This window comes from Pogona vitticeps, chromosome 5 (genome assembly GCF_051106095.1).
Source record: "Pogona vitticeps strain Pit_001003342236 chromosome 5, PviZW2.1, whole genome shotgun sequence".
NCBI classification, from domain to species: domain Eukaryota; kingdom Metazoa; phylum Chordata; class Lepidosauria; order Squamata; family Agamidae; genus Pogona; species Pogona vitticeps.
This window is the reverse complement of record NC_135787.1, coordinates 152263498-152281827: the sequence shown is the minus strand read 5'-3', so window position 1 is coordinate 152281827 and position 18330 is coordinate 152263498. Positions and strand designations below refer to the sequence as shown.

The window sequence follows — 18330 nt, the reverse complement described above, 5'->3', positions numbered from 1 at the left end:
CTTAAAAACCTTTCTGCTCTATAAGACATCATATGTTGTTTATTAATATTGGCATTTAGGGTGTTGTATTTTATGGACCCACATGCCTTACTCACTCTTCAGAGCTAAAATACTTATTCTCCATTCTGCTTCTATATAAGATAAACCCCACTTCACTCTGTCATTCTATATCTTCCTTTCCACTGGCGGTCTTTGTCTTTCGTAGTCTTGCTCCTTTCTTCAGAAAATTCAAACCAGAAAGACAAAGGACGTTATGGAAAACTTAATACCACTTGACCTTGTCCCAGTAGCCCTGGGCATTAATAGGATATAAATTACAAAGACGACACAAAGGCAGAAGATATTTTCTAAACTCCAATAGCTTCCTTTTTCTGGTATCATTTACAGCTAAAGTAGTCACAAAAACAGGGCAAATAAATCCAGGATATTTATATGAAGCAAATAACATTGAAACCAACTTGAAAAGTAAAACACATGCAATAGAAGAAGAAAAAATTCTAGCCTGTGTCCTAGAATAAGCACCCACTATATGTATATATATAAAATCCTAAATTTAGCTGCTGTTCTTTCATCTTGATTTAGTCATGTTTTCACACTAATAGATGCTAATAATTTTTTCTGCTGAAAAGCTAAAATTGATATGATTTTCAACCGTTTATTACTTGCAAAAATGACATTAAGTTTCCTCAAGTTAAAAACTTATGTAAGAATAATAGCTTATAAAAACAAAAGTAAAGTTTTCGTTTATGGAACATTTTAGGTTAAGGTAAAGGTTCCCCTTGACATTTAGTCCAGTAGTGTCTGACTCTAGGGGGCAGTGCTTATCCCCGTTTCCAAGCCGTAGACCAGCATTTGTCTGAAGACAGTTTGCGTGGTCACATGGCTAGCACAACTAGACACGGAATGCTATTACCTTCCCGCTGTGGTGGTACCTATTTATCTACTTGCATTTGAATGCTTTTGAACTGCTAGGTTGGCAGGTGCTGGGACAAGCGACAGGAGCTCACTCCGTCGTGTGGATTCGATCTTATGACTGCTGGTCTTCTGACCCTGCAGCACAGAGGCTTCTGCGGTTTAGCTCGCAGCGCCACCACATATTGTTATCTAATTTTAAAAGATGGTTTAAAATTATGATTAGAACCTGAGTTCATTTGCCTATTTTAATATGGAGGGTTGTCGTAAACTTTATGCATATGTGACACTAAACATAGTTAGTGCTGAAATAGATAGGGTGAAGGATTCACAAGAGAAAGGGGAGAAAAGTATAGGAAAATAGCATTATTCCATGCAAGCTTGAGAAAGGACATGTTGCTCAAATGTCTGCATTTTTTAAACTTGCATTTTTAAAGCATACACTGCTTAAAATAGCTGGAATTACCTATCAGTATGTTGCAAACAAAAACTTTATTAGGTGCCCATGTTTACCTTTAAAAATGAAGCCTTCCTACTACGAACTAAAAATGAAAACCTGTTATCATATATTACTTGAAAGTTAGGCTTTTCTACTTGGAGCATTACTCTTAAGGAATATATCGATTCATAATTCTAACATTCATAGGGGCTTCCTGAAATCAACAAAAAGGAAATGACACTCAGTGCACACTCTTAAGAAAAAATCACACAACTGCATCAACGAGAGGATAAAAGCAAAGGAACAGCTTTTCTTTCAACAGCTTACTTCATTACATTCAACCCTTCTGTACAGAACATCCAATCACTTATGCCATTGCAGAGCATATGGAGTTGCTTAGAATATGGCCATATTGGTAAAGAAACTACAAATATTCACTACTGAATGCTATGTTTTTACTGCTTTAATCATCTGTTCTGCTGATACTGTCATGCATCTAAGGTATATTTATATCATGCCTATCCACTTTGTCCTCATTCTCACTTCTGCTCAAGTGATTTATATTAAAGATCTTGACACATGCAGGAGAGGTACGGGAAATCTTTGCTACTAGAAATGTCAGCCAGATATCCACTCAGCTATTATGACAAAGTGCTTCCTTCCACACAACAGGAAGAATGTTACCAGCTGTGGACTGCAGTACAGACCATCAAAGAGAAGGGGGAGAAAAAACAATACAGATCAACATATATGAGTGAGCTCATAGCTCATTAATAGAGTGCATGATTTGCATGCAAAAGGTAGATTGGCCACAGTGACTCATGCCTTCATTATCACTTAGATTACTCTAATGCCCTGTAAGTAGGATTCCACTTGAAAAATGTTCAGAAGCCTGAACTACCTAAAAGCCCTGGGGTCTGGCCATGAGTTAATATGGTTCTGCCTCTCTCCATATATCCCAGCTTGGAACCTGAGATCTTTAGTACAGGCTTGCTACATGTTTCAGGATATGTTTGTGGGAGCCTCATCAGCCTGGCCAAGGTTAACTGGGGGTTCTTGTTCCATCCCTTGATCCATAAACAATGACATGGCAGATTGAACCAACATGGTTGGGGCTTTGCAACTGAACAGTCTTCAGCACTGTTCAGGTTCAAACAGTCCAAGTCCTTCTCCCTCCTAATCAACCTCACTCGGAGGAGTTCCAGCATCATTCTTGTTAACAGGAATGCCCCCACTGAATTGAGTCAGGGACCTGCCATAAGGATGGACAATATGCCCATAAGGAGGGCAATGGGGATGGTTCCTCAGTTCATTCGCCTCTCATCCCCTCACTCCTGAGTCTGGTATGCTCTTTCCTGCTGCCTCCACCAGTGTATTTGTAGCAGTTGCTCCAAGGGTTGGTTTCCAGCTTCTCCTCTCCACTTCCTTTCTCCCCGGTACAATGGCCGAGGAGTCCAGGGTCCTCCTTGTATATGTACTTCCAGTCCCCATGTGGCTTGGGTTTCTCTGGAAGTTCTACCCCAACTTGGTATCCTTCGTTAGGGTCCTCTAGGGTCCTTCATCAATCTCCTCCTCCTCCTCCTCTTCAACTCTCATGTTGGGGAATAGGTATCCAGCTTGTATACTACACTCTTTTGTCTCCTTCTACTTCTCTGATTCCCACTGCCCTGGCCATTCCAGTGACCTCCTTATACTGTCCTAAACTCAGGGTCCTCGGGTTGCTTTCCAGGACTGGGACTGTCTTCATGTGTTTTCCCCTCCAGGGCTTCTGAATGCTCTCCTGCCCCTATTCCTCTGGGGACTCTCCCAGGTCCACTGGGGAACTTACAGTATGAAACCCCACAGACCCAGGAAGGAGGTGAAACAGCATGCTGAAAGGTGCACCCATGCCACTATTCATAGTTGGGAAGTACATAAGAGAAAATCATTTTCTCCAACAGCAGCTCAGTTGTGAAACTTCTTCTGAAGGAAGTCAAATTTTCTTTATCCTTTATGAGTTTATTGCAGGATGTGAAAACTATAGTGCTTTACATGTTATTTTGTTTATAAAAGTAGTTATAAAGCTGGCTTTTAGAGTGATCCTTTTTTTAAAGTGTTGACTCTTAACATTTGTTATTAAATTATTAAAAGATTTTAAAGGGTTTTTGTGTGTGTGTGTTTCTGCACCATTTAGACGGCCTAATGGCTGGGAAGCATTAAAAAACAAAATAAAATTAAACTTAATCCCTATATTTCTAGTTTAACATGTTTGAAAAACTCTCTGCCTGTCAAAATAGAGCATACTACATTAGAGGGATTAACCAAGGGTCTGATTAAACCAGGCAGGTTCTTAATATTCTCATGAAACCCTCCCTCCCTCCCTTCTTTCTTTCTTTCCATTTTAGGAGCTACAGAAAGTAAATTGAAAAATCTCAATAAAGGAAGAAATAGAAAGTAAAAATGAAGTACAGTAAATAAATACTATTTAGAATCTACAATCTTATTTATGTTTTGCATACATTATGCTACAGTTGTATACTTTCTTACCTGGAAGTAAGTGCTTTCGGACTCAATGAGATTGATTTCTGAATAGAAATGCATAGGATTGCACTGTGAGGCTGCAATCTTCTGCACTTTCTTCTGAGAAAAAGCTCCATTCCACAAAAGTGGTACCCACTTTCTTTGTGTGTGCCTGGAGGTGGGGGCGATTCCAACCCAACACAGGCTGAAATCCTGTTACTTAGCATAGTCAGTCACATTAGAGTAGACCCACTGAAACAGTGGGGATTTAATGAGTCTACTCCTCCGTAAATTCTGTTGATTCAAAAAAGCTGAATATTGCTATTTTTTACCAAATGCATTTGGTTTGAAAACAGGGGGAAAAACAAACCCTAGATCTGTTTTTTTTTAACTATTCAAGGCACTCAAGGCAATATTTATTTAGGTTTCAATGCTAATTACTTAAGTTGCAGTGCAATGACTCTGATTTGTTTAAAATGTATTTATTTAAGGAATTTATACCACCCTTGTAACTTTCGAAAAAGCAGTTGCTCAAAGTGGCTTACAAAATAAACATAAAAACAATAAGCAATGTAACACAAGCTTAAATCCAATGTCACAACATTTCCTCTCCTCCCTTTACCCTACACATGCTTCAGTATTCCTAAAATCAGCTTCCTTTCTCTAAAACAGTGGTTCCCAACCTTGGGCAACCCAGGTGTTCTTGGAAGGCAATTCCCAGAGGCCTTCATCACCAACTGTGCTGGCCAAGGTTTCTGGGAGTTGCAGTCAATATTTAATGTTGGAAACCACTGCTTTAAAGCAGCAAACATCTTGTTTAGGTGTAGAAAGGACTGAAGTGGGAAGGGAAGATCAATCCATCCCAAATCTGCTAAAATAAAGGAATGATATCAGTGGATGTCCCCACTGGATTCTAGCGCATTCATGAACAGCAGCTGGAAAGGCTGTAGCACATTCCTTAGAAATGCAGCAATGGCACGATTCATTATTTCCTTGCCCCTTTTCTGTTAATTTCTATGTTAGCCTTATGTACAACTTGTCTAATTGGCACAGGTGACCAGTCAATGTCCTGGCAGAAGACAGTGGAAAATGGCTTCTTGTTCCTCCCCTGCAAAGCTACTTCGTTTCCATGCTTGTCATAAAAAAAGCCATAGTGTAAACCGCAGCTCCATTTTTCCTTTACCCACCTCTATAGCAGAATACATTTTTGTTTTCCTGAAAGTAACAAATTTTTGTGAAATTAACAGATTATTTTACTAGGTTTTTTTAAGTAGCCTGTTTGAGGCTAGTTGTTGGTATTTCTATGCATGACATACAAAAGAGCATTCCTGACTTCACAGCCAGCAGATTACAGGCTTCACTAGGCTAGCAAAAACAATTGCAGGCTACTAAATTTGGGGGGTTCATTTACAAAGTTATGTTAAACATTATTTTTAATTATTATTCAACCATTATGCCCACTTAAAATATCTAGTTTTACCTGTTTTTTGAGAGGAAAAGTATGCGTAGCAAAGGCAGCCAATATAGAGAAAGTTTTTCCAGTGTTGAAATGCTATTGTCTTCTAAGTATAATTCTCTTAACAAAACATGATTTTCCAGGCTGGGGAACTAAATATAAATCAGCAGCATATTAACAACATATTATAGTACACTGAACATGAGACTACAGTTTCTAAGGCTGCTACATACAGATACCAGACGCACTGAGTTTGGAGGGACTACTTTTGTGTAAATATGCTTAAAACCTTCTTGGAAGCCTGATATTACCATTTTGTGGTGAACAGGCAATTTATTATAAAACAACCCTGCTTAAAAGTTAAATCATAGACAGAGGTAGACATGTTACTCTGGTAAAACAAACACAAACACAAAACAGATCTTTGAGTCATCTTAAAGACTGGCAGATTAATTATGGCACAAGATTTTGTGACTAAAATTCATTCCATCAGATCCATGACACTATCTTAAGTTGGTCTGCATATAGATAGACAGATGGAGATAAAAATGGAGAGAATGGTGGGGCCAAAAGAGATACAACCTATGATATTTGGATAAGAAGCTGAACTTGACAAATACTGACTCATCCACTGATACCCCATCTACTTGCTGCTATTTCTAAGAGCTCCAGTAAGTGTTTTCTTTTTCAAAAATTGGTTTTGACACAACAGGTGTTGTTCACAACATGTTTTGAATATAATCACTGAGCTGTAATGTACGTTTTAATATAGCATACAGTACAATACAGTACATGGACTTTTTCTTTGCTACATTTGTGTGGATTGGCAGTATGTAGAGTGACTGACAAGTGTAGAATGACTGACAGATAGTGTACACTTACATTTGGAGATAGTATTTGGTTGAGAGGCAAAGGTGCATTTTAGAATGTAGAATGGTGTGGTGTGAGTATAAAATAGTAATCTGTTTAACTCACATGCACATTTTGTTCCATGCATATGAATAACAGGACTAAGATTTCATTAACTGAGTAATACGTTAAAGATAGCACATATACAGCTAGGGTTTTTACCTCATTGAGGTTATTCCCATGTAACTTCAGAATCTGGAGAAGGCCACAGTTTTCAATGCCTTCAATATGAGTAAGATGATTAAAGGAACAATCTATATATATTAGAGTAGGAACATCAGAAAGACCTTTGGTGTTGATCAATTGATTGTGATCCATGACCAGTCGCTGGAGGTTTTTTAATGACTCCAAGCCACCTAAAAAAGAAAAAAAATTATTTGAAGGATATTAAAGTGTACAGGGTTTGACTGGTACATTAAGGAATAAAAGAATAATATACCGTATTTTTCGCACCATAAGACGCACTTTTCCCCCACAAAACAGGGGGGTGGAAAGTCTGTGCATCTTATGGAGCAAAGAAAACAGATTATATTTTCCTGTTTTCTTCTCCTAAAAAACTGGTGCGTCTTATGGAAAGGTGCGTCTTATGGAGCAAAAAATACGGTATTTAATATGTCAATCTATGATATGTAATTTGGCCCTATTCCACTGCTTTCTCCTTTATACCAAATATGTATATAGTTTATTTTGCAATTAATACTAATAAACAAAAGGACCAATAGTAGTTCTATGTCCACACATTCTGTATTTCATTTTGTTTTCGATATCACAATTCTACACTACCATTCATGCAAATCTCGTAGTCTGTTTTTGTCGACAAATATTTTTGTCTGTTGACAATATACATCATATCCTTAAGAAATTCTCTGAGAAGGCTCCCATACTCCAATATAATTAGACCAATTAAAATGCATTAAAATGCATATTAATGGTACATGTTATAACAATATCATCACATAGCAGAGTTTTTTTGGGAAAAAGTTTTGAAATGAAATAAATAAAAGGATTGGGAAGAGAAAAAAGCCTGATGAGCACAGACTCTTTCTACGTACCTATCACTTCTGATGAGTTACACAAATCAATTCAAAATTTCAAATGACATAAAGCATCTGGATTGGATAGCTTTGGTGGATACTTCTACAAAATGTTTTAGGAACAATTATCACATTTGCTCCACAATCTGTGTAACTCATTCCCCCCAAACTTAAAAAGCCAGAAAAACAATATTCAATAAGCCAAATAAATTACTGTACAGTAATAAATCAGAATGCCAAGTTATTTATCAGAATTATTAGCTGATGAGTAAAATTGCCACAATATTTGTTGAAAGAGATATTTGACAACTCTGTTCCAATGAGAAGATTGTTTAAAATAATGCATCACAGTTCAATAACCAACTCAATACATGTGCCATTGCATCATTTGATGCCATGAAATCTTTTGGTAATTTGGAGTGGGGGTTCATCTGGAGAGCCTGTGAAGTCACGGAATGGTGATATCTTTCTAGAAAATATTGCAAACATTGCATAGTAAACACCAATGATGATGAGAATAAGTAATTTAGACTCAGTTCCTATAAACATCACTAGAAAACTGAGCAATGTCGCCCACTTTTCTGTACTTTGTGCCTTTGCAACATGACCACTGGCTAATATTATTAGAGCAGATTCAATTATAAAGAACAAAAATGTGGGATGCATTTATTTGCTGAGGATATGACTGCTGCAGTGTATAAACTAGACTACCATACCTTCTTTCTCAAGTGTTGAGGATTTTGGTCTACCATCAGACTTAAAGATCAGTCCAAGCAAGCCTAAGATAGTGGCTCTCAATACGAACATTTATCTGACCCAGCAGGGATTCCTACAACCAATATCTCTATCAAATATTTGGGAATAATGGAACCATCTCATCTGACTAAAGGTGAGCAAAATCCCTAGCATACTATGCATGGCAATCTGGTGGCAATTTTTATTACAATAAAAGGCTTCTCCATTTTCCAAAGTTTCTCAAACATTTCCCTGGGACAAAAGGGAGCCCCAGGGAACATTGGAATCTAAAAGGATGGGGATAGGAAGCTTTTACTTACTTAAAATTAAATTCTTCTGCACACCAGTGCAAAGTTACACAACAGGATTTTTCCAGTTAATATTTTAAATTACACTGCTACACTTAAACAAAAAATGTACATAATGGTAAAAATAACAGCTGTCTTTGAAGGATCTCATTGTGGAAGTCAAGATGTAAATTCTGCCTAAAGATACCCGACTTGTCTCTTACAACCTGGCAGACTCTAGGCATGGATTTTATACATCAGTTTGAGATATCAAGAGTTTCACCTGCTGTGAATTGTCATGTTTTTAAAAAGTGAAGGTATGGGGACCTCAAACTTTAAAACTTACTATGCAGTATTCCAGAAAAAATAGTCAATTTGAATGCTTGCTGTCTCCCAACCTGCAGTGTGGCTGCCACTGGAAATAAAATCTGAGGATTTGGACAGACTGAATAGTTGTCTATTTCTATCTATAAATTTTAATCCTACACTCTTGAATGTCAATCTCATACTACGAAAGAATTTGAAAGGAATAATAACAAAACATATTTTCTTCCCGTTTACCCTTTGATTCTTCCCTTCCTAAATTTTCTGTTAGTTCATGATGCTGACAAACGGACTCAATTTAAATTCTGGAAAGACTGTAATTTATATTGCTTGAGAGAATTCTTTGATAACTCTGGTTCCAAATCAGGGGACGCTCTGCTATACCAAATGACAACTACCTCTTAACAAAATCAGCTGAAATGCATGCGGAATTTCCTAACAAAAATATTTAAAATTTTCACTTTTTTTCCTAACCAGTGGTGAAAGTGCAAGGCACTACACAATTTAGTCCACCTGAAATGTTGTTAGCTACTTCAGAGCATAATCAGCTGGGACCAGCTCCTGACCCGCATACTGTAAATTGCTAATTCAATGCCAGTGTGATTGTAAAGTTGATTCTAGTTTAGTCTGAGAAAATGATCTGGGGATATCCATTACCAGATGAAAAATCACATATTCAAAAGAACAGGGCTTAATCAATTTCAGTGTCATCCACATTTAAGGAGAACAGCATTGAGCTCCTGCACAGGGTAGCAATACCGTGTTTCCCCAAAAATAAGACATGGTCTTATATTAATTTTTGCTCCAAAAATGCATTACGGCTTATTTTCAGCGGATGTTTTATATATATTTTTCATGTAGAACAATCTACATTTATTCAAATACAGTCATGTCATCTTCTGCTTGCTGCACAATGCTGTACAATTGTGGAGGGCGGGGGTTCACTTAACTGGGGATTATTTTTGAGGTACGGTTTATGAGCATCTTTGAAATTAATACTAGGGCTTATTTTCAGATTAGGTCTTATTTTCAGGGAAACAGGGTATATGCCACTTAGTTGAAGCTACATTAGTAGAGAAATGAGTTAAAATTGTTGGGAAAAGTGTGGCTTTATCATGTGTGGTGGATGTGCTCTTAAATCCAGATGTTCTGATTCAGGGTCTTTGTAGAAATAGAGTTAGTTTCAAGGCAAAAAAATTCAAAAGATCACCAGAATTAGCTTTTCTCTCTGTGTTCCTGGGAGGTAATAAACAACTAATGAACAAACATTTGATCATCTTTCTCTATTTGGCAGCATGCATGCAGAGTTGAAAAGTAAATTGTAATTTAACTGTAGATAAATAAATAAATTTTTCTAATAGAAAAAATCTTATCAGATTTGATCAACTAAACAACCACATACCCACCATGATTTTTTTCAATATATGTTCTCTTTTATTTATTATGTCAATAACAATAATGATACATATTTACCACCTGACACTCATAGCTGATATGGGCAAATGCACATTTTTTGCATTTATTTATTTATACTTTTTCCAGTGAGTAGTCATAAACAAAATGCAGTCACAGGATGCTGCCAGAAGAAGGGAATGGTAAACCACTTCTGTGTATTTTCTACATGGACAATCCTAATAAGATTCAGCATAAGTCAGAACTGATTTGATGGTAAATGATTATTATTATTTATTATCTGGAGATGGCATGGCTGATATATTAATTTAATGTAGCATCTGTACTTTTTTTGGTGACATTGTCTGCTCAGTGATGAATTTAAAAATTGTTTTTTTTCTGAAAAAGCCTTTCCATGGTTTTGCAATTACTAAGGTAACTATTTGCTGACCTTCCTTGGTGATACTGGATTGAAAAAAGGGCTTCAGGAGTATATTTCAGCATTCAGACAGGCATTTCTAACAGAAAATCATGCCAATTCTGTACATGCCAGTTGTATGAAAATGTGGGTGAAAACACAAAGATAGAAAAATTATCCTTCACTAAATTAAGTGCTTCATTGATCCATTGTTAGAAAATATTATTATGAAATAATAAAGACAAATGACATACTGCTACCTGTTATCTGTATTTTGTCTGAATAAACTGTCAAATACAGGCTAATCACATTAAACTTTATGGTCAAGTCAACTTCAACTAATAGGAAGTGAATTATAATCTATAAAAGCTCACCCTGAAATTAGTTTGCCTGTTCTTAGGATGCCACAATATTTTCATCCTAGTTTTGTGTGTTTTATTTTGTACATTTCAGCAGAATGTAATTTGTTACATTTCAGTGCAACTGTATTGTCATGTGAAATTATCTTCAGTGAAAAATGGTGAATACATGCTCAAGATGTACTAAGTACCTTGATTAAGGCATTATCAGATAAAACAATAAATACACCTCCAAAGTTTACTTTATGGCTATTGCTTTTTTTCCCCATGTGGCAGACAAATGGTGTAAGATTCAGTTGTTTGTACCTGCCAATTAAGGAGTTGCCACTTGGAGGTGCATTGACATGCTGGTATGGTGAGCTTGAGAATCCCAGCAGGGCCTTTCCAATTGCCAGTGAAAAGCTAGTGAAAGTTGCACTGTTTGCCTTCCACATGCATAACAGGTAACAGGATGTTAGTCTAAGAGGCACAATTTATTGTGCATTATAAACAAAGAAATAGAGCAAATTGGTCTCAATCCTATTGCTTGGTGTTATAAATCACACTAAAATGACTGAATCAATGGGGAGTTGGTGAGTAAATTATTCTGTAAATTCCATTAATTTTAATGGCGCCTACTCTAACTGTGGTTACCATTCTATAGTATGTCACTGTTAAAGTAGGCCTATCCCAGTTCAATTTACTATATTATGCAATCGAATTTTGTCCACTAAATTCTTACCAATGTAGGTTTTATGTTTGCACAATAGACCAATTTCAGTACAATCTAGTTTAAGCCTCAAGTTTAAAACAAGTAATCCCATGGGTTTCCTTGAACTCTGAGTATATACTTGGTCTTTGATTTAGAAAAATCTGTCCTGAAAAGCAATATTGCCTGCTTCACTCTCAACTAGTAATTTCTGAAGCCGGTATTTTGATATGCCTTAAGAAATAGGAATTAACCATCCTGGCAATGACCAGAGACATCTTACAATTTGAAAATTACTTAGAACATATCCTAAGTAAATGCATAGCAGTATATATTCTGAAAAGTCTGAAGATTCTTCAACGTACAGACTATGTAACAATATATTTATACATCACTAATATACATATTAAGTATGTAGTTACTACATTAGTTGGTGGTCCTCTTGGAAGACAAGGTCTGGCAGCTGGAGGCCTGTGTTCTAATCTCCACACTCTTAGGGAGCAGGCTGGGTAGGTGGGGCTCATCAGCCTTCAAGGCAGCCCATCTAGAAGAAGGAAAGCTCCAATTTCAAACCTCCACTGCCTTGTGGCTATATCCACTGATGAAAAAGGCTTCAGGAGTTAACCTCGAGGCAAAATCCAGAGCCAGAGTCCTGGAGGCAATTTGTGTCATTCTGGCAACTCCTACGACATCATTGGAACCAGTTGTATTGGCTCTTGCCTTTCCATTGGACTCTTTCAGAGATGTGGAGAGGGGGGATTTGGTGCTTGGGTAACAGCCTATCCTCCATATTATTATATCCAGGCTTCGTGCTCTGGAGAGGACACTCCAGTTTCGCATACAGTGTCGAAACAACACGGGAAGTAGCAATTACTGGTTATAAGTCTTTGCTCAACTGGCGTACAGCATGACACCAGGGGCTACTTCCAATGGTGGGAGAGGTCATTGCACCTCACTAGGTAGCTACCACCCACCTTAAGCTGGGCAGTCCCTAGCCAGTAAGGTGCTTCCTCGCCATGGTCTGTTAACCTCACGGGGTGTGTGGGGTTTAGGGTGAAAGCCAACAAGCAGATCAATAACTTTGCACCTTGCAACAATCAGAAGAAAACTTCTGCCCTAAAGTTGGGCACCTGGAATGTTCAGACAATGACCTCTGGCGTTTCTGATGACCTGAAGAAATAGATGACGTGTGCAAGACAGTTGTCATCAACATGGAACTAAGTAGACTGGATGTTGTTGCCTTGCAAGAGATGAGATTGCGAGACATGGGATTTGTCAAAGAAAAAACAATCTCATTCTTCTGTCAGGGAAAACCATTGAATGAGACCAGGGAACATGGTGTTGGCTTTGCGGTCAGAAATACACTGCTGAGATCCAGTGTTCCACCTACTGTGGGGAGTGAAAGAATCCTGACTCTGCAGCTCCACTCATCAGCGGGAGAAGTCACCCCCATATGCACCAACACTGTTGTCCACAATAGAAGTCAAAGACAAATTCTATGACAATCTGGCAGCTACTATAAAAAAATCCCTGAGAGAGAATCACTATTCATTCTTTGAGACATTTATTTATTATTTATTTATTTATTGGACTTATATACCGCCCCATAGCGCTACAAGCACTCTCCGGGCGGTTTACAATTTTTGGAGTTTTGCTGTTATTATGATCTTTGTGTCAGCAATACGTTCTTTAATACGAAGCTTTAACACAGAGTTTCCTGGAGACATCCAACATTGAAGTATTGGCATCAGCTCGATCTGATCTTCACTAGACGTTCTAGCCTTCCTAGTATTACGATCACACACAGTTACCAGAGTGCTGATTGTGATACTGATCACTCCTTGGTGTGTAGTAGAGTAAAACTGCGAGCAAAGAGATTGTATCACATGAAAAAGGAAGGAAGACCACATATTGACATCAGCAAGACTCATGATCAAAGAAAAGTGGAGGAATTTGCACAAGCGCTCGAAGAAACCCTTCCAGGCCCAGCTGATGCAAATGCACCTGAATGATGGGAACATTTCAAGAATGCTGTTTATAACACCGCCTTGTCCACATTTGGCAAGAAGACCACAAAGATGGCAGACTGGTTTGAAGCCCATTTGGAGGAGTTGATGCCAGCCATCAAGGATAAGAGGAGAGCTCTAGCAGCATACAAAGCCTGTCCTAGTGAGTACAACTTGGAGGCTCTTCAACTTGCTCGTAGCAAAGTCCAACAAGCTGCCAGGAGATGTTCCAACAATTATTGGCTTCAGCTCTGCTCTCAGATACAGATAGCAGCAGACACAGGTAACATCAAGGGAATGTATGATGGTATCAAGCAGGTTTTAGGTCCAATACAGAGGAAATCTGCTCCCTTGAAGTCTGCTACAGGCATGATTATCCAGGACCGAGCACACTGGGTGGAACGCTGGGTGCAGCATTACTCGGAGCTATATTCCAGAGATAATGTAGTAACCAAAGAGGCACTAAGTAACATTGAGTGCCTGTCTGTCTTGGAAGAGCTGGACAGTGAACCAACTTTAGCAGAAATAAAAGTGGCCTTGGATTCCCTTGCCTCCAGCAAGGCACCTGGGAAGGATAACATCCCTGCTGAAGTTCTGTAAAGCAGAGGTTGTCAGCATCTGGTCTGCGGCCCAGTACCGGTCTGTGGCCTGAGCTGAACTCCAGGTGCTTGCAGACAGAGTCTATCCAGAATTACAGTGTGGATTTTGAGCGAATAGATCCACCACTGACATGGTATTCTCCCTCAGACAGTTGCAGGAAAAATGTAGGGAACAACAGCCACTCTTTGTGGTGTTCATAGATCTCACAAAGGTCTTTAACTTGGTTAGCAGAGATAACCTTTTTAAAATACTTCCCAAGATTGGATGTCCACCTCGACTCCTTAACATCATCAGGTCCTTTCATGAGGAAATGAAGGGCAATGTAGTTTTTCAGGGCTCAACATCGGATCCCTTTGACATCTGAAGCGGATTGAAACAGGGCCACATCCTCACACCAACCCTGTTTAGGATCTTTTTTGCTGTCATGCTGAAGCATGCCTTTGGAACTGCAACAGAAGGTGTCTATCTTCAGACTAGATCAGATGGAAAGCTCTTTAATCTCTCTAGATTGAGAGCGAAGACCAAAGTTCAGCTGAAATGCATGCGGGACTTCCTCTTCGCCGATGATGCAGCCATTTTTGCCCACTCTACCGAAAACCTCCAACAACTCAAGAATTGTTTTAGCAAGGCCTGCCAAGACTTTGGACTAACTATCAGCTTGAAGAAAACACAAGTCAGGGTGTGGACTCACCTCCCTCTATTACCATCTCCACACAAGAACTGGAGGTTGTTCATGACTTTGTGTACCTTTGCTCAATGATCTCTGACACTCTTGGCAAAGCAGCTACCATGTTCTCTAGGCTCACAAAGAGAGTATGGCTTAATAAGAAGCTGACGGCATATACCAAGATCCAGGTCTATAGCGCCTGTGTCCTGAGCACACTCCTGTACTGCAGTGAGTCCTGGACCCTTTGTGCATGGCAGGAGAGGAAGCTGAACACCTTCCATATGCGTTGTCTCCAATGGGTTTTTGGTGTCACCTGGCAGGACAAAGTTCCAAACAGAGTAGTCCTAGAATAAGCTTGAATTTTTAGCATGTATACATTACTGGAACAGCGACATCTACATTGACTTGGGCATGTTGTGAGAATGGCTGATGGTCGGATTCCAAAAGATCTCCTGTTTGGAGAATTACTGCAGGGAAAGTGCCCCAGAGGGAGATCACAGCTGCGATACAAGGATATCTGCAAGCGGGATCGGAAGGCCTTAGGAATGGACCTCAACAGATGTGAAACCCTGACATCAGAACGTTCAGCCTGGAAGCAGACAGTGCAGCATGTCCTCTCTCAATTTGCAGAGACACTTGTTCAGCAGGCCAAGGCAAAGAGCCAGTCCCGACACCAGCCAAATCAGGGAGCTGGACAGGGGACAGATTGTATTTGTTTTCAGTGTGGAAGGGACTGTCACTCTTGAATTGGCCTTCTCAGCCACATTAGATGCTGTTCCAAGTCTTCCATACAGAGCACATTACCATAGTATCTCAAGATTGAAGGATGCCTAATCTAACTACATTAGCTGCTTGGATAAAGTAAGGGTGTAATGGATACTATTAAGTATTCAGATGTGTTAGGTGTAAATCCTGATGTGTCTTTTCTACATCTGTCATCTAAAGAGATACAGTGAGATTCTACTCATTGCAGGCTGAGATACCTATTCCTTAGGTGTGTGCGCAATGTGGCGGGGTAGGGGAGGGGGAATAGAAGCTTACCTATTCTTATTTATGCTTCTTGGAAAGGAAGAAAAATTCATAAGTGATGTGACATGTGCATTTGCTCCTTGCTTCTTGCCATGTCCACTTTTGGAGGTGGAGTGAAAGGCAGGAGGAAATCAGTACACCAACACTTCTATTATTTGAAAGCCAACTATATTATACTGTATACTGCAAAATCAATAGCACACAATAGAAATGCTGCCACAAAAATGGGTCTTCAACGTACCAAGCATTTGCTGATACATTATCTGAACTGATTTTATGTGTGTGCACATGTGAGAACTGTAGTTGTGGTCTAAGATGAGATTTCCTCACACAGTGGAGATTCCTTGATCCTTTTGCCAAAGAGATCAGATGCCTTTAAAACAAAACTGCAATTAAGCGTTTTCAGAACTAGGACTGCAATGTTTAAATGGAAGTTTTATGAAAGGCTTTTGATCTGTGTTTCAAGGTAAACAGAAACTACACTTAGAAACTGAATGCATATAGTTTCCATAGGTGTGATTATCTGCCCACTAAGGAAAAAAGTATTTCCAATATTATTTCAGCAAGCAACAGTAACTATTTATTTATTTATTTATTTATTTATTTATTTATTTATTTATTTATTTATTTATTTATTTATTTATTTATTTATTTATTTATTTATTTATTTATTTATTTTATACCCCGCCTATCTGGTCATTGTGATCACTCTAGGTGGCTTCCAGACAATATAAAGAAAACATATACATATACCAAAATAAGAAAAATAAAAACAAAATAAAGCAATAAGCCATAAACAATAACTTACCATCTATTACCTAAGTATGAAATGTCACTTCATTTAGGGTGCATACTTCCAGAGTCAAACTCATCAGACAAAACTGGGTTTATAAGGATTTTACTACAAGACACATATTCAATGTTAATTTTTTTAAATGTACATATCTCTAGTCCTTTACAATCAAGACTATAGTATTTATTTAAATACGAACCTTTGTAAGAAAGATTTGGCCACTATTTCTCAGTTACTGAGAAAGAGTTTCAAATATGGTGCCAACTTTGTAAACACCATATCAAATTGCCTGGCTGGATTTTTCCCAAGTTGGAATACTGTAACCTCAAAAGGCTAACCAGCACCATCTAGTGGGTTAATAAAATGCCAAAGAAAGAGCCGTTGATCTGTATTAATAGATCCAGTTTCTTCATGATAAAGTGTTCCAAAGTCTTATGTGCAGTCTTACTTAATGAAATCCTCATTTAAATACAGAAGCACACTGAAATAACAATGTTTTAGTTAGCCGAGGAGCTTGTATAAGTGGCCTTTTGTATCTTCTCCAGATGTTTAAGAATAGAATTGAATTGGGTGTCCCCCAAATGTTACTGTAAGGGTGTACCTGATGATAGCAATAAAAGTGTCAGTAGGAATCCAGCACAGCCAGTATGATTTAGATAGAATTACAAACTCCCCTAGGACTGAGGAGACCTGAATTTAAATTTTGTCAGCCATAGATATTCACTGGAGGAGGGGGTGGCACAGATAAAACCACTCCTTAAATATCTCACATACCTTAACAAACCGCCTGTAAGCCAGATGCAGCTTAGCAGCACATAAGAACAACAGAAAGCACTCATGTTGTTTTTTTAAAGGGTGGTATTTTAACTGGGACCACAGTGTGCAGGGAGAAAAGATTTATCCTTTGTGATCAATCATATGCTGTTAGTAGTTCTAAGGAAAAAGCTCCAAAGTTCCAGTAGATACTACTGAGAAATTTTCACTGGACTTAATAACAGGGGAGGGGAGCAGGCCTGTGGTGGGAAAGGAAAGGGTTAACTATCCCCTCTGCATATGTTATAGTCGTGATGAGAACCAGTTACCCTTTCCCTTTCTGTTATTATTTTTTAAAGACCACACCTAACAAGGGTTCCATTATACATTTAGCAACACATGTAGTTTTGCATTTTTGGCTTACTTTTGGAAACTGAAATTTTGCAAGGCTTCAAAATAAAGACAGAACACCACTTTAACCTGGCTTTTAAGTTCTTCCCACACTGATTAAAATGTGCCTGTGCACACTGAAGGAGAAACCCTTGGGCTTATTGATCTATCACTACATCTATTGAAGTTTTAAGCTTGATTCAACTATTTGGTTAAGATAAAGATATGAAAATCTTTGCTTCTGTGTAATTTGAAAGCTATCACTCATATACTTCATAAAGTAAAGTTAGCCAAATAACCTTCTTGGATGAATACACGCTTTTATTTACAAGCAAATACTCTTATTTACAAGTAAATACAGCACAGAGCAATCCTAACACTTTTTGAAATGTGGATGTGAGCAGGAAACAGTAGGGTGCTCATCTACTGCTCAGAAAATATATCCACTTTAGAACCTCACTAATTTATGAAAAATTCTTTGTATTACATCTGTCATAAGAGGTGACACTGCTAGCAATGGACTCTCAAACAGGGTATTCCTGATGGGGAACAAAGCAGGGGGTTTCAGATCACTACATTGTTGTAAGCCGCCCAGAGACCTTTGGGTAGAGTGGGCAGCATATAAATTAAATAAATAAAT

The 18330-nt window shown here is 38.3% G+C and overlaps 1 protein-coding gene across 2 annotated transcripts in view; it reads right to left on the bottom strand.

Moving 5' to 3' along the window:
* The window catches only part of LRRIQ1 (leucine rich repeats and IQ motif containing 1), a 131092-nt gene that overhangs the window by 83383 nt on the left and 29379 nt on the right, over positions 1-18330 (bottom strand). For both annotated transcript variants that reach the window (XM_020777759.3, XM_020777766.3), the window contains exons 11-12: positions 6378-6571; positions 5331-5458 (exon numbers count right to left, since the gene is read on the bottom strand). In XM_020777759.3, the coding sequence (XP_020633418.3) occupies positions 5331-5458; positions 6378-6571 (322 nt within the window). The remainder of the gene's footprint in view (positions 1-5330; positions 5459-6377; positions 6572-18330) is intronic.